Source organism: Sorex araneus, chromosome 6 (assembly GCF_027595985.1).
Source record: "Sorex araneus isolate mSorAra2 chromosome 6, mSorAra2.pri, whole genome shotgun sequence".
NCBI classification, from domain to species: domain Eukaryota; kingdom Metazoa; phylum Chordata; class Mammalia; order Eulipotyphla; family Soricidae; genus Sorex; species Sorex araneus.
Window position 1 is genome coordinate 112,909,264 of NC_073307.1, and position 23,899 is coordinate 112,933,162.

Sequence of the window (23,899 nt, forward strand, 5' to 3'; positions counted from 1 at the left end):
GTTAACCAATCATTCTGACTGCTTTATTGAGCAGAGCATGTTGGAAGAAAGAAGGAAGCAGGAGTACCTGTTAACAGGCTCTTGTTCTTATATCAAGAGCGATTCAGCAGCCTCAGGGCCAGTGCCAGGACTGAGGGTGCACAGTCCTGTTGGGGGGTGGTGAGGCTTGATGCAGAACATCGGGTTAGCCTCACCCTCTGTGGAGGACTCCATTGTCTGGTTTACTAGTCATCTAAATTATTTGTGTAATACTTACAACTACAGGATCTGGAAACACACAATACTTTTAATTAAAGAATTTAAATAAGGGCAATTAAACCTGGCAGGAGAGACACAGCAGCACACAGAGAGCTTAATTGGAATGGAAACCAAATTAAATATGGAAACAGCGTTTAAAAAATCGAAAGCTGAACGTATAGAATTAAGAAGGCTAATAATAATTCCTGGAGCTGAGCGCCCAGCCCCCAGTCAAGTTCCTTCTCCCTCTCTGCAGAGGGAGACTGGAAAGAGCATGAGAGGAGGTAGGAGGGGAAGCTACTGACGCAGGACTCTGCACCAGCCTGGCCTCTGTGTGGCCCCAGGTAAAAAGCTAAGCCCCCAGGCTACCATCTCCTCATTTGCAAAAGGCCTGGGGCCACCATGAAGCATGAGGCTCCAAGTTTATTGTGTTCCTGGCTCTGGGGATTTCATCCTCACCAAGGATCTGACCCCAGGTTACAGGTGATTGAAACCATGGCCTCATGCCAAGGTGGCACTTTGCCACTGAGCCATGCCCAGGCACTTGAGGGCTTGTTGAACCAAATCACTGAGCTCCTTTGATTTTGTGCTTTTTCTACTGGTCTGGGAACACACTTCGGGGATTTCAAACAAGCTGTCATCTCTTCTCAGGAAAAGATTGGACCCAGCTTGTCACCTGCACTCCCCTCCTGGAGGAAGGGCTTCTGGGCTCAGTACAGGGGCATCTCATGTTTGCAGTCTTCAGGTTCTGAGGAGGGTGTTATGGGGGCAGAATCCTGTTCTCTGGACCTTCTCTGCAGTCTGCCCAAAGCACATCCTTTCCATTTCCTATTCTAATTAATTTTCCACTGACAAGTGGCCCAAGGGGTCTTTGGCTTTAAGCTTGGTGGGCTCTGAAGTTTCTAGGCTAAGCAGTTAATGATTAGTGATCAAATAATGCAAAACATGACTGGGACAGTAGCATTAAAGAAACCCTGAGAATAAGTCTTTCTGAGGAGTCAAGTGGCCTTTCAATATTGTGAACATTCAACAGCCATTGGTTTCATAGGTTTTTTTCATGTTAGTCTTTTTTTTTACCTTTTTTTCTTTTCTCCCTTCTTTCTCCTTCCTTCCTTCCTTCCTTCCTTCCTTCCTTCCTTCCTTCCTTCCTTCCTTCCTTCCTTCCTTCCTTCCTTCCTTCCTTCCTTCCTGTCTCTCTCCTTCTTCCTTCCTCTCTCTCTCCTTCTTTCTTTCTTTCTTTCTTTCTTTCTTTCTTTCTTTCTTTCTTTCTTTCTTTCTTTCTTTCTTTCTTTCTTTCTTTCTTTCTTTCTTTCTTTCTTTCTTTCTTTCTTTCTTTCTTTCTTTCTTTCTTTTTTGTTTTTTGCAGGCGGGGCTGGGGTGTATATCTGGTAGTGCTCAAGCCTTAATCTTGCCTTTGTGCTGAAGGATCATTCCTGGTGGGGCTTAGCGACCATACTAGTTGTTGATTTCATACACAAGGCAAGTGTCCCTATTCACTGTACCATCTTTCCAAATTTCGTGTTGGTCTTTCTTAAAGGGGAATCTTCTGCTCCGAAGTGAAATTTGACCTGGAACATGGGGAAGTAATGATAAGAGCACAGACAAAGGCTAAGGTGCTCATGGAGTGAGGCTAGGAGGACAGCTGGGAGGCCAGAAAACAGCCAGTTCATGGACACCTGCCACTGGCTTGGTTTATGAGAGCCAAGACACCAAAGCCTAAGATATGGTGTCTTAAGATATGGGAGAACGCTGAGATTTGACTGTGGAGGGATTATTGAAGTTCTCTGCACTTGATTTCATTAAGGAAATGGGGATAATAAAAGCCCCTGATATCCTTGCCATGAGGGTTAAGTCATATTTATAAAGCAGTTCCAATAGTCTCTGGCACAGAGGAAGCACCACACAGCTTTGTTAAATAATTAGTACGCAAGCCTCACCCAGATCTGCGTCTCGGGGAGCGGAACCACCACACCTGGTTCTGGCTCTCAATCTCCGTAGGATGAGTTGGAGGAAAGGGGAAGTGCTGACTGCCATGGAGTAAAAATATCTAAGAAAACATCCAGGGCTGAAACAAAGCCGTGCCAGTCCCTCAACACTGGACAATTCCACACTTGCCCCTTCATGTGACATGGAAATGAAAAGCTGTTTTGTTCCAGAGTCATAATGAAATACCCGATTATAGTCTTTTCTTCTCTGTACAAAAGGTTCTGGAAGTTGGACTTGCTGACAGCGCTGGGGGATTGGAGTGGGAGAAAGTCAAGGACTCCTCCTCCTTGCGTGTTGGGAAATTCTTTGGCAGAATTATCGGTGCTCCCGGGGAAATAGGTTCTTCTTCTTTTATTTTTTTTTGAGTGGGTTACTCTTCTTGCATCAAATTATCAAATTAGACCCTATAAATCAGAGCCATTTGTTCCCGGGTATTGGCTTGGCTCTGCCTGCCACCCGAAGCCAGGAAGTATCCTCACTCTCTTGAAAATCTCTTCTCTCCTAGTATCTACCAGCATCTGTGCTGTTATTTGTACGTTCCCCATCAGGGAAATGCGCCAGCTCTGCCCCAAGAATGGAATGAGCTCAAGGATGCCCTCCAGAGAGAACACCAATGGGTGCGCCCCCCAGGTTCCCAATTGATTTTGTCAGTGTTTCCACTAACAGTACCCCATAACCAGTGGGGGTGACTGTCTCATCCAGTCTGGGGGCAGCATGCAATGTAATCGGAAAAGCCCACCATCCTCAAAGCCTTCTGTTTCAAAACTACTCATTCAAGTTTGCCCTGCAGTCCCTAGATTACACACATGTTCAAGAAGGCATTTCCAGCTCTCCCCACGAGCCTGCCAAGAGAAGTGCATGTTTAGCCTGTCACCCCAAGTGTTCACTTAAAAAATGTCTGTGTATGCAGCTGAGATGGTACTATCACCTTAAAGTGCTCTTTTAGTTTTTAAGAAGCATTTTTTAGAAACCATGATTTTTCTAATGAGGCAGGGCCTTGACATGTCCTTGAAATGCTGTAGTACAGTTGGTTTTTGTCAGCATGGGTGCCTGCATGCATGCAAAGAGAGCCACGGAGGCCAAAGGACAGGGTTTTGTTCACCTCTGGGCTCCCCAAAACTTCTCTCAGTTCATATTTGCAATTTGTTTTTAAAAAGAAACCTTCATTCCACCAAGAGCACTGTTTCTCCTGTCTTGGGCTTGTCCATTAAGTGCTGGAGAGATTGAAGATAGAAAACAGAGTCCTGCCCTTCAGCCTACTGGATTGGTGGGAGACAGAGGCAGGGAGGAAAATAACAGATCGACAATTCCAGGAAGCATGATAAAGATGACCTGCATTACAAGGAGTTCAACTCATTTTCAAATTTGTACTGCTTTCTATTAAGGAAGGCCTACGGAGACCTTGAAGTAGGAAAAGCCATTCTCAGGCTTTAGAATTACAGACTTTCTGCTCTGACAAGTCCTTATCAACCATCCTGCCCAATTCCAGTAAGAGAGAATAGCCTAGCCTTTGATGGCTCCTCATTGCGTTTCTTGGGCCACCTGTTACCTGAACCTCCAGCCTCATACCTGGACAACAGGACTATAAGGAAGCTGCACTATAAATTGTCCTTGATTCCCGTCAGGTTTTCCCTCAGTGCTACTGGGTCAAATATGATTTCCCTTGCTCAGAGCAGCCCTTCAAATAGTGGAAATCAGAGCTGGGCTTTCCCTGGTATTTCTGGTCAAATTCCCTTAACCAGGCTTCCAAACAGATGTTAAAACAGTTGGGCATACTTCATAAGAGCTTTCCTAGGGCAAGAATCCCATCAACAACCCAGAATGTGCATAAAACTCAAAGTAAGGATGACAAAGAAGGAAGTAGGTATCGCAGTACCACTGAGAAGTATCTCTTGCTCTGCTACACAGGAGTCTTACCACAAAGCACTTCTCTGCTGCTGATGCCATCCATATCTGCTTCTTCTCTCTCCTTCTATCAACCCAGAGATTATCACCCAGTTGCCACTTTCACGGATCTCAGAATCCACCCAGACTTGGCATGCAGGGAACTCTCAGATGATCAAAATCCTAAACTGAATACATCTGAATGTGAAATCCCAGTAGAGAGGATAGGTTTAGTTCTGGGGTCCTGGTGAGTCACAAGCTAGAAAAAGCATCCAAAGCAACTAAGCAGCCACTAATACTGTTCATGAAGCTTCCTCAGGTGTGAAGATGGAAGATGTTGACTGCTTACAGATGTGCATTGCTTAATAGGGATATCTCTACCATTAAGCAAATATATATTTTTTCAAACTCAGGTCCTGAGGTGTTCTTGGATTAATGACACTCACTGTTACCTCCATTTAATTCATCACTACCAATAGATGGCTGGAATGTCTTTGAAACATATTTAGTAGTTGTTTGGCCCCATGCCCTTATGGCAACTAGATCTGTCATTTGTCTCATAGAGCTAATAGAATAGTGCCTGAATTTTCTTCCCCTCTCCAACATCTTTCCTTTAAGCCAGTCTCTATTGCTAGATACAGCACAAAATCCACTGCTCAAGCACCTCTTTGACCTTCTTCCTTTGCTTTAAAGGTGAAGCCCAGAGTTCTCCGCATGACTTTCAATAGCTGCCATTGTTTGCCCCAATCTGCCTTGTATGTCTGATCTCTCTTATGCCCCTCCACCTTCCCAAGCCTCAGAATTTCACTCACACCAAGCACTAGGCTTCTATTTCTCAAGTGTGTTCTGACTTTTCACGCTCTGCCCAGGCAGAGTTTTTACCTGTGATATTCTCCCTTTCTACTCCTGGGAAATGCCCTACCTACCACTTTCAAGATCCATTTAAAATAATCCTGGAACCCGAAGGCATCTCAGAGTTCTGCAGTCCATCAGAGTCCATCATGCCAGGTTCCAAGCACATGTACCTCCTACTCTGGTCTGTTCTCCAGTTCTGCTGTGTGTTTATATGCCCATGAGCTTCTCTAGGGCAGAGGCCATGTCTGATTCCTCTCTGCATTCCTGTTGCCCATACCCACACTCAATAAATGTTTGATGAATGATTGAAGGAAAGAATATTCAACATTGAAAAATGACTCATCAGAGCCCTGTACATCAGCGTTGCCAAGAGATGTTTTCATCAAATGTGGTTTCTTAGTGTCAGTATCTGACACAGCCTGATTTCAGCCTGTAGCATTGGAAATTCAGAAGAGCTTGCCGGGGTGAGAGGAAAGGCATTTTATTTGTTAAACAGAAAAAAAAAATCAGGGTATGAGACACTAAGATATGCAAATGCCTATCTTTGTAGGAAAAACTGAGAGACATGCACTAGATTATTTTGAAATTAATTCAGTCTGAGCATCTGTAGAGTTTAAATGCAGTCCTCAGGAGAGTAAATAATGCAGAATGTGAGTCCAGAAAAGAGATTTGAAATGTACCAGTACAAGCTCCTTCAGCCCAACTTCTGCCCCAGAATATTCTAGTGGGCAAGACCCTCAAGTAATCTGCCGCGATTAAAACACTTGCAAGAAAAATTAGTTGAAGCCCATAACTGTGAGCATTTCAGAATCTCCCAGCTTCCTCTGGCCTTGTCATCAGTGGGTCCTACCCAGTGCGGGGTTGTAGGTGGATTCTAGATCGCTAGATAAATTTGCATCATTTTGATTTAAGCAAAAACTTCACATACATTAATTTTTAAAGATGAAGTGAGTGTGTATGCTCTAGGTTTGCAAATTAGGGATCGAAAGAATTTCCAAAGAGACCCCCTTGGAAGCAGGGCTAAAAATGTGACTGCCTAAATGTTCTGGGGATTTGAATTAGTTGTATGCCTAAGTTTTAGGAGACTGTGTTCTTTCAAGTTCTGATGGCCACATGTCCTATCCATCAGCCACTATAACCCTAGAAGCAGGACTCCCATAGAGCTGCCTGTTCAGTTCATACACTGAGATGAGGGAAGGAAGAAGATCTATTCTGGGGCATCTGGGTCTTGAGAACATTTATTTTAAGCGGAATGCTTCTTTCTTTCTCAGTCAGAGATGCAGGTATAGACTGAGGGCTGGCAGGATACCAGTGCACCTAGAGCCCACACAGCAGAGAGAGCCAGCCCAAGACCTGAGACAGGCATGGAAAGGTTGTGAGGGCTGGAAAGAAGGCACTGAGTGTGTGTGTCTGATGTGTTTGTGTGAGTGTACAAGTATGTGTATGAGCTGGTGTGTGTGAGTGTGTGTCTGTGTTTAAGTGTGAGAGAGTGCATATAAGAGTATGTGAGTAAAAATGTATGAGTGAATGAGAGTGTCTGTATGTTAGTGAGTGTATGCATGTCTGTATGTGTATGTATGTTAGTGAGTGTTTGTATATGTCTGCGTGTGTATGCAAGTGACTATGAGTGTGTATGTGAGTGTGTAGTATGTAAGAGTACTTGTGAGAGAGTGTGTGTGTGAGAAAGAGAGAAGGAGAGGGAGGGAGAAAGAGAAGGAGAGAGAAGGGAGAGAGAGAGAGAGAGAGAGAGAGAGAGAGAGAGAGAGAGAGGATGTATGTGTGAGGTATACTAGAATGACCAAGAAAACTGATTACCATTCAGCCAGCATGTTTTGAACTCCGGTTTTTCATTCTTGGGCCATGGGATCTTGACCAGGGGACTTCAAATTGGTTGTCATCTCTGAGACAGAGCTGTTGTTCTTATAACCTTGAGCAGTCAAAGGGTGGATAGGGAGACCAAGACTCCACAGACATATAGAGCTTTGCTTTATTTTTTGTGACCCTGGATTCCCTTAGAGGAAAAAACTTTTCAGGGCTAGGGACCTGACTTTAGCTCAACTATAAACCTGGGAGATGGTCTCTAGAATGTCAGGGACCCAGCTGGGCTAGGACATCCAGGCTATGCCAGGGCAGTGTAGAGTCTCTCCCATCTTCTTGTACTGCTGAGCTGAATATTCTCCCTTGTTAGAATATTCTCGGCCTTTGCTCAACTTGTTGGCCTGCACAGTACTCATGAGTCAGCATCAGGCCCTGGGGACAAGATCTGAAGGCCATGCAGAGCCTGAATAGCACAACGTCCTTGGGTTATCACAATGAACCACCAGCCCAGTTGGCCAAGAATTGTCAGGCTCTTTAGCACCATTTTGGGAGCTCCTTCCCCAAATGACCCACCTTGGGGCATGTTACTCAACATCTTCACATCTTTGTTTCCTTGCCTATAAAGCTGTAGTAAAGGTATCTATCACACAGGGTTGTTGTGAAGATTAAAAGAGCTGACGTGTTTGAGAATATCATGCTAAGTGAAATGAGTCAGAAAGAAAGGGACAGACATAGAAGGACTGCACTCATTTGTGGAATATAAAATAACATAATATGAGACTGACACCCAAAGATAGTAGAGACAAAGGCCAGGAATATTGCTCCATGGTTGGAAGCCTGCCTCATGAGCTGGGGGAGAAGGCAGAAGGGATCACTAAGTCAATGATGGTTGGAGGGATCATTCAGAATGGGAGATGTGTGCTGAAAGTAGATAAAGGACCAAATGTGATAGCCTCTCAGTATCTGTATTGCAAACCACAATGCCCCAAAGTAGAGAGAGAGTATGGGCAAAATTGCTTGCCAGAGCAGCAGGAGTAGGGGTGGAATGTGGTGGTGGAGGTGGATATTGGGGACTTTAGTGGTGGAAATTGTGCACTGGTGAAGGGATGGGTGTTCGGTCATTGTATGACTGAAATTCAAACATGAAAGCTTTGTAACTGTGTCTTGTGGTGATTCAATAAAAAAAATTAACAAAAAAAAAAAAAGAAGAAGAGAGCTGACACGTGCCTGTGTGTAGAAGGTCTGGCACACAGTAAGGACTGCAGGGTGCAGACATTCCTACTTTGGGACCCCTTTACAGTTTGCAACTGTAGAGTGTCAGAGGGCAAACAGACACCTGGAAGGGCAGGGGCAGGGCTCCAGGGCCAGGCATTGGGTCCTTTCACTGAGTCCCACATTTTCTGCAGGACTGTGAGTGTTTCTACCTACATCCTTTGCCTGTCCCACAAATGTTTCAGTTTGATCCCCAGCCTCCTCCCAACATGTGTTTTCCTGGAGTCCCGAAGCTCTGACATGGCTCTTGCTTCTGCTCTCCAGCTCATCCCAGAATCTATGACAAAGTTTCATGCTTGCTGATCAGAGTTCACTCCCACCACCCATTAAGGACCCAGAGAGCAGCTCCTCCATCCTCCACTTCCACACCACAGACTGTAGATCACAGGGACCCTGTGCCCAAGGGGCAAGACATGGTTGACACTTCCCCTTACTCAAGCCCCACCTTTACCTCCAGGACACCAGGAAGAGACAAAAGGTGGGGACAAGAGTATGGTTCCTTCCAGTTCCTGCCAACCTCCTCCCTGGGCCACAAGCAGCTACTGAGAAGCTTTGGTAATGCCTACACCCCATGAGTCCAGATCTTCCCTCCCCAATTCCCTGAAAACATCCTCTGGACAAGCTGGTAGTAGCCTAGAGGACGCGGTAGCCTAGAGGACCTAGAGGGGCCTTTCACCTGACACCTGAACCCTTGAGTTTCACCTTATAAGTGAGCCTATGAGGAGGGGCATGGAGAGGGACCTCAGAATGGAGGTGGACTTCAATAAGAAACATTCCACAGTCTCTAGGGCATGACTGTCCTTCACAGACAGTGCCTTGTCAGAAGCAGCATCCCCTAGAGAGACCCAATAGTGAGAGAAAGAAGAAGGGAACCTGTGGGTCAGAGGTGGCCTAACCAGAGGTAGTCTACCCCTGGAAGACGAAGAGAGGGGCTTCAACCATGTGAGAAGGGGCTTGTGTAGAAGAAATGTGAAGATTCAAAGCTAGAGATGAGCCTTGTCCCTTACTGTGTGACTAGACAGATGACACCAAACATCATTTCTTCCCATCCCTTACCTCACCCAGGTCTGATTCCTGAATTCTAAAAGTTAAGTAAAATAAAGAGAGAACACCAGCAATATAATAACAAGTCCCCCCATAACCTCCCTGAGAGCCTGTATCAGGAGCCAGTGAGCTGAAGGCAGTGAACCGCTCAGCATATACTAAGTGCTAATATGTCCCCAGCACTAGCATGGAACCATAGCCACCCTCCCCACCACTGCTGCCAGTATCACCCCATCCCCTCCCCCGTGCCTGTCCAAGTCGCTGGGTGGCTCTTTGTATTTTCTAGGCTTTGCTCTTCCTGGGGGCCCTGGGATAGACACCTGAGAGAACTTCCAGTGAAGCTTCATTCTCTTGGCTTTGGCATAACTGCACTCGATGAGTCTTGGGCGACTGTTGACGTCCACCAGGCACCTGTTGTCATCGTCATCAACTGTGGAGCTCAGGAGGCCCACATGGAGCAGCTGACTGCTTGTGTAGTACACGTTCTGGGGGGACAATGAGAAAAATGAGGTTTAGAGCCAATAGCCAGAAGTAGGACAAACGGAGTTTCTCCCTGGCGGTGGGTAAACAGATCACAATGCAGAGGTCCACAAATAATTTTGATTCTGACTGCCACAGGGAAGAAAGGAACCATTTATGTCATGATCATATAGAGAATCCGGTCTATAGGCAAAACAGAAATAGAAGTTTATGAAATACAACACAACCTGACCTATTTGCCATACACTCTGATGTTTATATTCTGTTGCTTCATTGAAAGGCATTAGAACTTTTAAAATAGATTTTCCTGCCCAGTTTGGGAAAAAAATCCCTCTTGAACCCATTTCTTTTTTTTTTTTTTTTTCTTTTTCTTTTTGGGTCACACCTGGCGATGCACAGGGGTTACTCCTGGCTCTGCACTCAGGAATTACCCCTGGCTGTGCTCAGGGGACCATATGGGATGCTGGGATTTGAACCCGGGTCGGCCGCGTGCAAGGCAAACGCCCTACCCGCTGTGCTATCTCTCCAGCCCCTTGAACCCATTTCTTAAAATGTATTTATTGATCTCGTCCCTACTTAAATATCTTGTACAAGAAACTATGATTGGTAGATGCAAAGACCTGTGCCCAGCATTCAAAGCATTCACAGAAATCTTGCTCACAGGGAGATATTTACATGTAAACATCTATACTGAGACAGTGTGTGTGTGTGTGTGTGTGTGTGTGTGTGTGTGTGTGGAGCAGGGTAGGAAAAACGTTTTCTTAAAGGGCCAAATGGCAAATATCTTCTGCTTTTTGGTACCAAACAGCTCTCCTGCATTTGATGATTCACTAGGACTCCCAGGACTCCCAAGGATGGTGATAACGAACAGATGATAACGAACAGATACAAATCAAATTGGCAAAGTCTAGGGGAAACCAAGCACCAACTCCCTGGAGTCCTTCTCCAACAGTCACACAGGGAGCCCACCCACAGGGAGCTGAGATAAGCATTAGACCATGTAAATATCATTACCAGGCAAGTGTGGTAAAGACTCAGCATCTAGGGTTCTTATTGGGTTCTGATCATAAAAATTCCTGTCTTCCTGTGAGAAAGTAGGTCTATTGTTCATATATAAACTCTATTGTTTGTGCCAATAATCTAAGCACCATGGGCTACTCAGTTGTGGGAATGGTGGGAACTCTTCTGAACTTCAAGTTCCAAGACACTAGTAAAGGGCCAACCGTGGAAGTGGACTTCAAAGATAGCAGCCAGTCCACGTGAAGGCTCTTTTCAACAGGGAAGGCTATGCAACTTCTGAAATCTCAGTTCCACAGACTGGAAAGAATGTGGTTATACACAGTATGTCAATAAACGGCTGTGCTCTCCAGATGCTTCTTTATAACAAGAAAATTGGTTAGCTCAGGGATCACAGTTGAGACTCTCATTTAGAGGAAAGCTACATGACTTTCAAAAGTTTGAGGCACTTCCTCCAACCTGAATAACTGGTTCCTAGAAAGAGCTGAGTCTAAAATCATAGAGTTCTGTGAGCTCTTTGCTTCATATTCCTAAAGAAATGAAAAACCCTTCAAGTACAGTTAGAACTTTGGAAACATTGAGATTCCTTCCCCTTCTTCCCCCACATCCTGACTTTGCTCTCTACAACATGCCTACCAAGCTAAAAAAAAAATCTTTAAGATAAAGAAAATGGTGTTCTTTGCAGTCTCAGTCAGAATGGAAATTGCACCTCTGTATATCCCAGAACACAAGACCTTGAATGCCTTAAAGACATGACCCAGGCCTTTGTTCTGTATCTACCAGCCACAACATCTTGCACAAAGTATTTATGGAGGAAAAAAGCCAGCAGCCTGTAAATAATGGATCCCAGTAGTGTTTTGGTGATGGAGTGGAGCGAATAAATATCCCTACTTCACTCTCTCTCCCCACACTGTTCTTCTGCAGATCAATCCATTGGCAGAACAAAACAGGCATTAGGAGATCCTAGGGTCCACTGAAATGTAGTATGAAGTTACCTTAACAGCCTACAAGGGACATGGTGAGGAAATCTTGAGGGGCACTTAGAAACCTCTTAACACCACAGGTTCTGCTTTCTGAGGTACTCTTGTAAGTTACCAGATTTTGTGACTCCACAGAAATAGACATCAAAGTGACGAAGGTGAATAATTCTTCTTAGTACCAAGGTCCAAGAAGAGGCCCGTGGTCCAAGAGGAGGCCCATAATTCATGCTCCACAAAGAGACTCAATGTATATGCTTCAAAATGGGACCAGAGAAGAGCAGCAAGGAAAGCCTAGACAACATCTGAATTAGGTGTGATGTGGAGGGGGGATTCTCATCAGAAAGCTCCCATGAGCACACTGTATAACACAAACTACCAGTTTGTTGCCGTGGAAAGCTAATGACCTTCTGTGCCTCCCATTCTATTAGAGTTGAGAAAGAAATGGATGACTGGTACGATTCAAGAAATTAAGTAGATGCACTTAGGCAGCTCACTTATCTATCCACACAACATACAAATTACAGTCTCTAAGTTAGTTTCTGGGGATACTGAAATGAGAAAGTCATCAACCCTCTCCCAGCAGCTCCCATAGCCAAGTTGAGAAAGTCAACACATATCAGGAGTCCTATTAATACAAGAACTATCTCAACTTTTACTTGCCCACCCTGATTCTGTCAGTGCTTTAAAAACAGAAATGGTGGCCAACCTCTCCCAGAAACACTTCCATGAAGATGCACAAATTCAGGTTCTCCTCTGTGGACTTCTCCACCCCCTCCCCCCCATATGCACACCTGTCTATGTCTTTGGATCACACACCCTGTGAGCTCACCTCAGGATGGTGAAGCGCTGAGCACCTTGTCGGTCAGCTCTCCTATTTCTTGAGTGTGGATAAGAGTGAGACAGACAGCCAGAAAGCCAGCCACAGCTATGCTTCCCGCATCCCTGTCACCAGGGCCTATTGACAAAGCAGAGCAGCTGCCAGGTAAAAGCTAAATCAGTTCTAGCCACTTAGTTCTTATAAAGTTCTTGAGAGACGTGTATGCATTTGCTCTCTTGGTACAGGAGTCCTCAGAGTTATGTTCAGCTCCAGAGGGAGGTAAATTCCTGATGCTGACCAATTGTTGATTGCTATTTAAGAAGCAGATAACAAGGCTGAAGAGATAGTATGGTGGGTAGGACGCTTGCCTTGTACTCAGTCAACCTGGGTTTGAAGACTTGAGCCCATGAGGACTGATCCCGGAGTACATAGCCAGGGTAGTCCCTGAGCACTGTCAGGTGTGGCCCAAAAAACAAAAACAAAAAGACCTCCAAAATAAAAACAGTGTCTCTCAGGTGGGATATATGCAGTGTCAGACTAAAGAGATTCATCAAAATGGATGTAGGCTTGTGGATGGGGTAGGGGGGTAGGTGGGAGGGAAACTGGAGACACCGGTGATGGAAAATGTGCAAAGGTGAAGGGGTGGGTGCTGGAACATTATATGACTAAAATTTAATCACAAACAACTTTGTAACTGTGTATTTCATGGTGATTTAATAACAAAATAAATAATGGATTTGCTTGTGCTGCTTCTTAGACACCTCAGAAGTCCAGCCAGGAGTGGTTCAATCAATAAATTGCATGAACACGAAAGAGGGGACACGGTTTGTACAAAATGTCCCTCTGTGGGTGCCTGTGGGTCCAGTCAGCCCAGATCTGCTTTCTGAGCCATGCGGAATCTTGACTGTTTAATCCAGAACTGATCTAGAACTGTGGTGGGTTCTCGGCAGTAAGTGATTTTGTCAATTGGCAAACAGAAAACCAGGGGCTACGTGGCAGTGTTCTCAGAGGTCTGGGGCTGGCATCCAGGGAAGCAGGCTGCTACTGGCATCTAGCAGGTCGAGGTCAGGGATGTGCCTCTCCTTCCCCACAGCCCCAGCAAAGAATTATCCATCCCCAAATGTCAGCAGTGCTGAGGTGGGAAAGCCTTACCTAGACTGCTAATAATCAAAACTGAAATATCTTTAGCTCTTGCTATGTGCTAGATATGAAGTGATTTACATGCTTCATCCTTTGGAATCCTGACAATAACTCTGAGATGGGTGTTTTTATTACTTTTGTCTTGGAGAGGAGGCCACCGAGGCCCAGAGAGCTCCGGTAACCTGTCCAAAAATCACACCATCGGCAGACTGTTGTGAGGCTCGCCCAAGTATGCTGGGCTATGGAGCTGCTCTTGTGACCTTTTGCCTCCATTGCCCATCACTCTCAGCCACTCCAGGCCCAGCGGTTGAGCTGGAGTGAGAATGAGTGTCCAGAAGAGCAACTTGGAGGTTTCCACAGTGGGGGAGCCTGGCCTTGGGGAGGAGCAGAGGGTTCTTTAGGGAACGGTTCGTAATACAAAATGGTATCAAGTTGCCAAGACAACAACATCTCTCCTATACCTCAGCTCTTGTCAGAGGCCACGGGCAAGCTATTATCCTGCCCTGGCTGTTTTATAAACCTCTAGGTCCAGAAACAATATCCCAACCACTCGGCATCTTCTGGACCGCAAGTGATTGATTCAGCCTCTTCACTGCTCGAGCTCATAGAACACAGCAGAGCTGCAGACCTGGTTTCTGCTTTTTCCTTCTGAGGGTGGCAAGAGAGAGAAACATTGCTGCAAAGCCGAACAACAGAAGGATCCTTATCTTGGGCCTCACACCGGTGGCACTTCCCTCTCGCTTAGGAGAGAGGTGGGAGCAAGAGGCAGCTGCTCAGCCAGACGGCCATCCATCTGGGGTGCCAGAGGAGCAGACCCCAGATCTCAGGGTCAAAGAACCAGGAATGGGCAAAGGCCCCTTGACCAGTCACTTCATGTCTGGAACAACCAAGGGGGAGCCCCCTCAACAACCACCATGTAATTCCCTCCACCTCCACGTCCTTCCCCGCCTCCCGCCACCACCACCACCACCAGCCTGGCCTTTCGCAGGCATTTCTCTCACATATATCAGATGTTCCTTCTCTGACAGAAACTGCTGCCAGGGCTGGGAGGAAAACAAAGAAACAAAGATGCTCATGGCCTGTGTACTAGCCTCTTCTCTACCAGCACGCCATTCCTGCCATCACCCTCTAGCTTTAAGAAGAAGGAGGCTGAGGCAAAGATGGGTTTAAAACACCCAACCAGGGCCACGAGCAGACGGCCATGCTGCCCTCTTTGCAGAGGGGGGGAGTTCCAGGGAAGGCTGAGACCAGGCAGGTGAGGGCTTTCCTCCCACTTCTGGGCCCAGCAGCCCCATTAGCTGTTCCCAGTCCTGAGCAGGACCTCCCCTCAGTCAGGAGCTGGGCACCGCCTTTGGCCCCCTGTCCTAAACCAGCTCACGTGGGGCCTAGTACCTGAGTCCGGCTCCAGAAGGCCACCCTGGAATCATCTTTCAGACCCCACCCAGAACTAATTGCCATGCCACATCACCAAACTGAGCACAGTGAGTGAGGGGGTCTTCAAGCGGAGGCCTCGGCTGCCTTGGGAGGAGGATGTCTGGTGGGTGGGCTTTCCCAGCCCACTCAGGGCAAATCTGTGTTTCTTACATGTGACATTCAGCTAACATTTTGCTCCAAGAAAAGGTTATGAGGAATTTACAAAAGTGTTAAAAGTACCTCCTTGCTCACACAGGAGACACAGGTTCAGGAGAAGGAAGTTTGGGCTTTGTAAACCTTGGTTAGTTGACAGCCCACACTGGACTGTAATATTTGTGTGAACAGCTTTGTCCTCCTGTCTGAAAACTCTACCTGGGTCTTCCCTCATTGCATCCTCTCAAATGAGCATTTATATAATCCTCCAATCAGTGCTCCTGCCCAGACTTTGATACCTATTCTGCACGCCTTGACCTCCGTGGAAATTCTGGAGACTTTCCCAAGCAGAACAGAAGCTGTGATGGAAGAATCATGAAATGGGCAAGGGGAAAAGAGGGAGGCAGTGGGCTGATTCAATGACTCACTAATATACTTTCCAGGTACCACAGAAGTATATCCTATCCATTCTCTTCCAAACAATGGGCATGCAGATTTTGAGCAGTTCTATTTCCTTCATTAAGCCATGTTACCTTGGCAACACTGAGTGGGTGCTCTTGAAAACACAAGGTATTTCAGAGACACTTCTGTTAAGCCTCTGGCGTGGGGATTTGCCTAAAACCTTTGTTATCCTGGGAAGTGGTGAGGAGAGTGGAAGTGGGTGGGTCATGGTTTACAACACTATTCACAGGAGGTTCTAGACCAACCATGGGAGGAAAAGAGCTGTTTGCAGGATGATTTCCTGGGAAAAGCAAGCCATGGGACACCAGGTTGTTTTGAGTATGTTCCAAGTATATCTGGATACTTGGAAGGAGTCTGTTTCGTAGAGTTTGCTTAAAGTCCGGAGAAGAGTTAGGTACCCTTCACGGAGTTATGGACACACTCAGGGAGGAACTAAGGATAGTGGTGATTATAAGATGTCAAAATGGGGGTGGTGATGGTGGTAAAGATCATTAAATAGATGGCCAACCAATTTGGCCTAGACCACCACAAAGTAGGAAAGACTTTCTGAAGAAGAGGGTCTATGTTAGACTTTGGAAATCATCTGTGAGCAAATGCAAGAGGGAAAATGGAGAAATCTAAAGGCTACAATGCAATCAAGCCAAGCCAGTGGATGCTGCCTTAGCTACACTTTAGAACTACTTGCTCTTAAAAATCACAAATCACAGTTTTAAAAGTGGGGCCTAGACATGTGACCTTATTCCAATGTACAGTGAAAAGTAATGCCCTGAGAGAGATTTTGGGCAAGCTGGGAAAGAAATCTAGAAGGAGAACCCCTTATCACCCTTATTGCTGGATTCCAAGCCTTGTGTCATTGTATGGGTGCTAGAACCTTATCTTCAGAGGAATTGTTTCTAAGTGTCCAGTGGAGGTGACAAAACTGTTAGGAAGCAAGCATGCTTAGGGAATTCATTCTCAAAAACTCATTCTCCAGCATGGTCTGGAAACTTATTAGAAAGATGCAGTCTTGCACTTAACCCAGACCCTCTGAGAGTCAGAAGCTGTAAGGGTAAGAGCTGGGAACCGGCTTTAACAGGACGCCTGCAACCAGAAGCACAGGAGTATTAGAGAACCACTGGTCTAGGGGAAAGGAATCCTGGGGCTTCCAAGTTAGAGGATCTGGGTCTCCACTGGGCATCTCCATCCCTCACGTCCTAGCTGGGAAATCACTCTGAGCTTTGGTTTCCTGTGCAAAAGCAATCAAAAGATGGAAATGTGTGTGGACAGATTGTAGTGTGCCCCAGGGAACTGCAAAGCAAAAAGAAGGCAGGAAGGGAAGGTGGCCTTGTCCTTATCTGAGCATTCTGCAGGTTTGTGGATAAGGAGGATTTATGGACCCAGCAGGTGGGCACAGGTCTTGGGGGTGGGTGGCTATTGGGAACAGTCTTACTTTCTTAAGTTTCAACTTACAGCAGTAACTGTGTCCACCATCACGTGTTATATCTGTCCTCTTGGCAAAAGAACCAACTACTGTGTGCAGGAAGGGAAGGATGATTAAAGGGCTCAGTTACAGGTCATTAATCCCTCAACTTGGAGTTAGTTATCATGCTGATGGTCACTGGGCCCAATCAGTGCCCAATTCCTGATTGATGCTCAATCAGGAATGAAGGGAGTCACTTCACAAATGATCTTCTATCCACAGCTACAAGACCAGCAACATTTCTAACATTTATCTGCCCTAAGTGAGCAGGAGGATCAATGGGAAGCAAGGTCCCTGACTCACAGCAGCCTTTGTAGCCCTGGTGGAGGGGACCAGGAGAGCTTATGCACATGTCCTTCCCCATCCCCATCCCTGCTCCAAGCCCAAGGGTTTGGAGGGAAAGGTTGGGAATGGGCACTCAGCCCATGATCAGTAGCTGACCTGGTTTAATACATCTCCCAACTGGTTGGTGCCCACTTAGGGTGCTGGGCCTAAGCTGGGCACTGGGGAAGCAGAGAGGAGCTGGGCAACCCTTCCCTGGTAAATGTCCTGGTATAGAGCAGACACTTGGATGGTGCGGAGACTATTCTTTTTGTTAGGCATAGAGGCATAGCGAAGATGGAGCTGGAAAAGCAGAATGGGGGCTGACGGGTTTGGAGCACCCTGATGGTGTGCATAGAGGCCTGGGGTTTCAGATCAAGATATCCCTGCCTTGTTAGCACATCTCAGGGCTTCTCCGGCTTCTGAGACAAAATCATTTAAGGGCCTGGAAAGCAAGCAACTCAGGATGGAAAGGTGCAGCAGTGGGCCTGCAGGGATCAGGAGGAAAGGGTGTCTTTTAGAACAAAAGACTAAATAGGAAAGTCTAAATTGTGCCTCATTTCTGCCTCCTACTGTGCACCTGAATTGGGAAAACAGGAGAAGTGGCTGCTTGGCTCTGTGGCGAGGTTGGGGAGGTGGGATGTGGCTTTGTAATTGCCTGTGCACTGTGTCAGCTCAGGATCTGTGTCCACAGCACTGCTGCCCACCCTGTCTCCTGAAATCCTGGAGAGGGGCCAGCCCAGCCTGCTTATGACCTTAACCCCCACCTGCTCTGTCTTCTCTTTCTCTACTATTCAGAGTCCCTGAATATTCCCTGGTGCAGGGTTTCCCTGCAAGCTCCTCTCCCCCAGGAGAGAGCCGCGATCATCCCAGACTTCTTGTGTGGAAACTGAAGAAGGTTGACAGGAGCAATTACCAGTTAGAGGGAGATCAGGGGCAAATCTGAGATGATGGCTGCAGGATTTTCAGACGCTGAGCATTTTATTTGGTTTCTTGGAACAGCATCTGGGATCCCCCTGCCATGAAGGAAGGCAGATTTTGAGTGGACCAATCAGAGCTATTCATGGTCTTAACCGGGGGACTAATTCTAGGGTGAGCACGTGACCCAGTCAGGACCAAGCAAAGTTCTCAAAAATTTCATGCTTTAGGGATCATGTTACCAAAGTTCTATAAACCCACAGCTACCTGATACCTTCTTCTTTTGGTAAACCTTAACTCCAGGAGAGACTTAAGTTTCTGCACTGCACACAATGGAAATTGGGAGTTAAAAATGGTGGGGGGAGGGGGCTAGAGAAATAGTACAACAGGTAGGCACTTGTCTCACACATGGCCAATTTGGGTTTGATGCTAGCACCTCATATGGTTCCCCAAGACCCACAGGAGTGATACCAGAGTGCAGAACCAGGAGCAGGCCCTGAGCATGGTCAGATGTGGCCAAAAAGCAAAACAAAACAAAAAATTTGGGGTGAAAGGGCGGTAATGAGAGCAAGATGATGACTTAGGACTTTAGTAAGTGTCAAACAGGATCCTGGGTCCAGTCTACCTGCAGCCAGAGACAGACAGGGACTTGTCAGTTGCATCCAATGATATAAGTTCTTATACATTTGTCTTTAATGGAACACTATTATGTGCAACCACTGTGCAGAAGCAAAGAAGATCACTGACTCACAGCCCAGGGGTCCTTAGCCACACCGAGATGTCATGTGTGTATAAAATTTACCCCTTCATTATAACCAAGTAAACCATCTACTTTACTAGTGAAGTACTGAAGTTTATGAGTCTTTTACCTCTGTGAGAACAGGAAATCTCTTGCTCATTATAAGCCAGTTTTCTTCAGTGGGTGTAAAACAAATGAACCTGGAAGGTCCTAGAGTCCTGTCAGCCCCAGGAATGGACTAGCGAACCCCATCTTGCTGGTGGGTAAAGTGGAGATGACAAGTACAAAGGAAGCCTCAGTCCTAGAGCACTGAGATAAGTGTCCAGGATAAGACAAAGAAATGTTGGGGGTGGAGCGATAGCACAGCGGGTAGGGGTTTGCCTTGCACGCGGCCCACCTGGGTTCGATTCCTAGCATCCCATATGGTCCCCTGAGCACCGCCAGGAGTGATTCCTGAGTGCAGAGCCAGGAGTAACTTACCTCTGAGTATCACCGGGTGTGACCCAAAAAGCAATAATAATTAAAAAAAAGACAAAGAAAGTTGCCTGGACGCGGGCTGTGCACTGAGCCCTCTGTTTCTGCATTCTCCTGATCTGGCGCTAGGGGGCGAGCCTGCCTGTCTGGGCCGAGCCCCTCCGAGCCCCCCTCCTCTTGCTCTCTGTCTGGGTCCCTCTCACCAGCACTCACGTAGACGTGGTGTGAAGGAGGGCCACATCAGGCTGCAACTGGGGAGGAAGGAGGCACAGAGGTCAGACCAACAATGCTACAGGCGGCCGGTCCCTGTCAGGAGCGGCACCATGGTGCCTGTGGGGAAGAATGTGCACGGGTATGTGGTCTCAGGGCTGGAGGAGGGGGGCAGTGTCCCCTCTGTAGTCTCCCCTGCTGGTGGCAGAGGATATGTCTGGGAAAGGAGCACTGTTCACTCTTGCCTCTGGGCCTTTCAGGGTGGGCGCATGAGAGTCAGACCCACACTCAGGGAGCCACTCTGATACTGGCCCTGGCTGTGGGGTGGGACCGAAGAGTCTGGATTTTATAGCTTTACCCACTGGTGAGAGTGGAACTGTTGAAGGGCCCAGAGACTCTCAGGAACTGAAAATGTAAACTGGAGGACAGAGAGGTGACAGGGGGTTATTAGAACAGCCTTGCCATCTTGGTGGGCAGCTCTAGAGAAGATCTATGGAAATGGTTATTATTGAGCTCTCTCTCCCTTCTCTCCTCCCCTCTCCTCCCCTCTCCCCCCTTCTCCCCTCTATTTTCCCTCCTCTCCTTTCCTCCCCCCTCCTCTCCTTTCCTTCATCTTTTTTCCTTCGAGCCTCCTGTCTCTTCCCCTCTCCTCCACTCTCCTCTTCCCCCTCTCCTTTCCTCCCCTCAACCCCCTCCCCTTCTCTCCCTTCCCCTCTCTTCCCCTCTCTTCTCTTTCCCTCCCCTCTCTTCTCCTCTCCTCTCCTCTCCTCTCCTCTCCTCTCCTCTCCTCTCCTCTCCTCTCCTCTCCTCTCCTCTCCTCTCCTCTACTCTTCTGTTCTCTTTCCCCCTTTCCCCTCCCATTTCTTCCCCTCCTTTCCTCTCCCCTCCCCTCCCTCCCTTCCTTTCCTCTCCCCTCTCCTCCCTTCCCTCCTCTGTCTTTCCCTCCCTTCACCTCCCTCCCCTCCTCTCCTTTACCCTACTCTCATTCGTCCTTCTCTTTTCTCTTTTCCCTCTCCTCCTTCCTTTTCTATTCTTTCCTCACTTTCCCCTCCTTTCTCCTAGTCCTCTCTTCTCTCTCCTCCTCTGAGCTGAAGCTAAACTATGAGGAGCAAGAGATAAGCAAGAATAATTGTAAGTCACTGCGATTTAGGGGTCATGGGTTTCAAGTGAATGATAAATTAATATTAGATGTCAAACCCTAAAATATAGGATGCAGACTTTGGGGCCAGAAAACAGGCCATGAGGAACCATCCCTGGAGGCTGGAAAGAGGGTGACCTCTTTTACCTGCTTGGAAGAACTGTAGTGAGGGATAACTTGGGAGAGCAATAAAAGGAGAGCTAGCTGGTATTTTAGGCAGAGATCTCATTCTGTTATCAGCCGCCACTTTTTCTTCAAGAGGGAGGTGAGGTCAGCAAAGACTTAGACCTGTGACAGGACCGAGAAATGTGGGTTCTTGTAAGCTCTGTGGACATCAAGATCATCTGGTTATGCAGCATAGTCAGGCCCTGAACTGATGAATATAACCATTTTGCTATGCTTTCTCGCCAATGAATCCCACAAAAATAGAATCACAAAATGAGATGCATGCTTTTAAGGAAAAATGCAAGGAACTCGGTAAATATTCACCAAAGGGATGATCTAGTGAAAGAGAGAGAGGAACAGAGAGGAGATGGACTCTGCGTCCAGCCAGCCCCAGTCAACTCCCCCTCTCCTTGTTCACGAGCTGAGTGACACTAGACTCCTTACCTGACCATTCATTCTCCCAGCCTACTCATCTGTGAAAGCAGGAGAAAATCTCAGAAACTACCACACAGAACTGTCTGGGAACTGTGGAACTAGGTACTGGTTAGTGCTGGCCTCATGTTCCTGCCACATTCCTTTCTCATTCAATTTCAAGGTCCCTGAAAACAGGCACCATGCATGTCTTACTAGTATATGTCTATTATCCAACCCACTGCTTGACACCTTACATAGGATAAGATATTGCTGAATATGTTAATAATCTATTTTAGGAATAGATTACTCCAGCTCAGAAACCCACTAGGCTCTGCCCATGGGCCTTGTTTCATGTCTCTTATTCTATGCTTCCTCTACACTTCTCTCTGCCAATGGCTGGACAAGTATCTTGGACACTGCTCTTTATCAAGGATATGGCATGTCTGTGTCCAGGACACAGTCAGTGTGACACCTCACTTTTATTTGGCTCCAAGAGCAATGGCTCCAAAAGCAATTCCTAGCTGGCACAACACAGAGATCTCCAGTACTTAAGGCTCCAAGGGAGGAGTGTGTGTGTGTGTGTGTGTGTGTGTGTGTGTGTGTGTGTTTAACAGATATTTTAACATATAGCCAATGGGGATCTCGACTCTCCAGCAATCTCGGTGATCAGGAAGATGGAGGAAAGAGCCTGGTAATAAAACCTGCAGGTTAAGATTCTGCAGGGAGAAGTTAACTCAAGTAATGGGTGGCGTGTGGATAAAATATTGGTGCTTGGTTTTAATTTACAAATATAAATCTCTCTATTTTACGTGCTCCAGCACCATCCCCATCCCTGTCTCCCTCTTTCCTCAGAAGAGCATAACCGACTTTATCGACAAGGAAAGATCCAGTTCCTGTCTGTCACGGGTGGGGCCTGAGACTGCAGTGCTGTGTGGGTTTTAAAAAGGCACTAGGGAACAAGGCCATGCTTTGCTGGACTCCTCTTCTTGCCATGCCACATTAGAGAGGCCTTCAATAAATAATGTTGGCATGAGTGAGTGAACAATGGCTGAGCACATGACTGTTATATGACATGGGCAGGAGAGGGTGTTGTGATATACCCATGCTCATGTTTCCCAGACTCACATGTGAACTACTTTGAAGTGTGACTTTGTAGCTCCTCTTTGCATGCATGGATCGATGACTCTGCCCTTTGAGTGTAGGCGTGATTAAGCATTGTACTGGACAATGACACCATTTCCACAGCAAATGTGCCACAAGGAGAGCCCTGAAAAGCACTTACACAGTTGGGCTTGCCCTTCGTTCTGCCCATAGAAACCCCATTGCTGCCCTCACTGGGCTGACGTGCTGGACGGTGAGACATATACAAGCCCCAGAATTCCCTTCACTCCAGCTGCATGGTAGCCACCTCACAGAGGGGACTCAACTGACCATCACCAGAGGCCACCAAATCCTGTGAGGCCAGCAGAGCCCAGCAGAAAGGCCCTCCCAGACTAACCAAATTGCTATAGTGCAGAATCCTGAGTTAAATAAATGGGTGAGTTTCAAGTCACTAAACCGTGGGTGAGACAGCTATGTGGCTGACAGATGTACTGACCCATGGAGCTTGCCTTGCAGCTGTGTTTGTAAAGCATGTAACATGGGCTATAGGTGCTCAGCAAATTGTTTCTTTTTTTTTTTTCCCCATACAGGTCTTTGGCCCAAGGCTCAAACTTCCTCTACAATCCACAGAGAACTATTTTAGGGTCTCTGTGTTTGAAGGATCAACCTGCTCCTTGCAGAGCAGGCCACCAGCATACTCCCCCCTTGTCGGCCATCTGAGATCTGAGTTCAGCTCTCATCCCAGGGGATTCCCTCCCCGTAACCCCAGACACCGGTCATTCTAGATTACTCAACTCTCTTACCTCTGAATGCCTGCTCAACAGTCAAATCAGGTCCTTTGGAACCATTATCTTTTTCTCCTTCTTCATCCCACTCTCTCCTAATCTCTCTAGGTGCTACATTCACATTCCCTCAATCATCCCTTGCCAGCAGCCTTTAGTCTTTAGTTCTTGATTCTTTCTGTTTATGCCATTGCTATGTCATAAACACCATTCGGATGGCCTCATTCGCTCTTTCCATCCCCCTTTCCTGAGCACTGGGAACTACCTAAGATGAATCATGGAGGAACACAGATGAGGAGCATCACCAATCACAGACTTCCATCTCAACACCACTAACCTTCCCCTCCTTCCATCCCTTCCCCTCCTCTTCTTTTCCCACTTGTTAGGGGTGCTCCCAAGCAGTGGTCAGGAGACCCAAGACCCCCACTGGCAATTTTTGGACACCTGGGCTGTCAATTTAATGCCAAGTCCCACAGATGCCATACTGTTCGGGCCTTATGGTATCAGAGACATACCAGGGCCCCAGTGGTGGAGGGGGTTTCCAGAGCCACAACTGCCAGTGTTCAGAGGCCTCCAGGGCACCCAGTGATGCTGAGGGGAGCACCTGGTACTAAGAATTG

General features: G+C 47.0%; 1 protein-coding gene across 1 annotated transcript in view; it reads right to left on the minus strand.

The window, feature by feature from the left end:
• GALNT18 (polypeptide N-acetylgalactosaminyltransferase 18) overlaps positions 1-23,899 on the minus strand; it is a 383,589-nt gene that overhangs the window by 8,039 nt on the left and 351,651 nt on the right. The window contains exon 10 of the mRNA XM_004613599.2: positions 9,417-9,581. Coding sequence (XP_004613656.2) covers positions 9,417-9,581 — 165 coding nt within the window. The remainder of the gene's footprint in view (positions 1-9,416; positions 9,582-23,899) is intronic.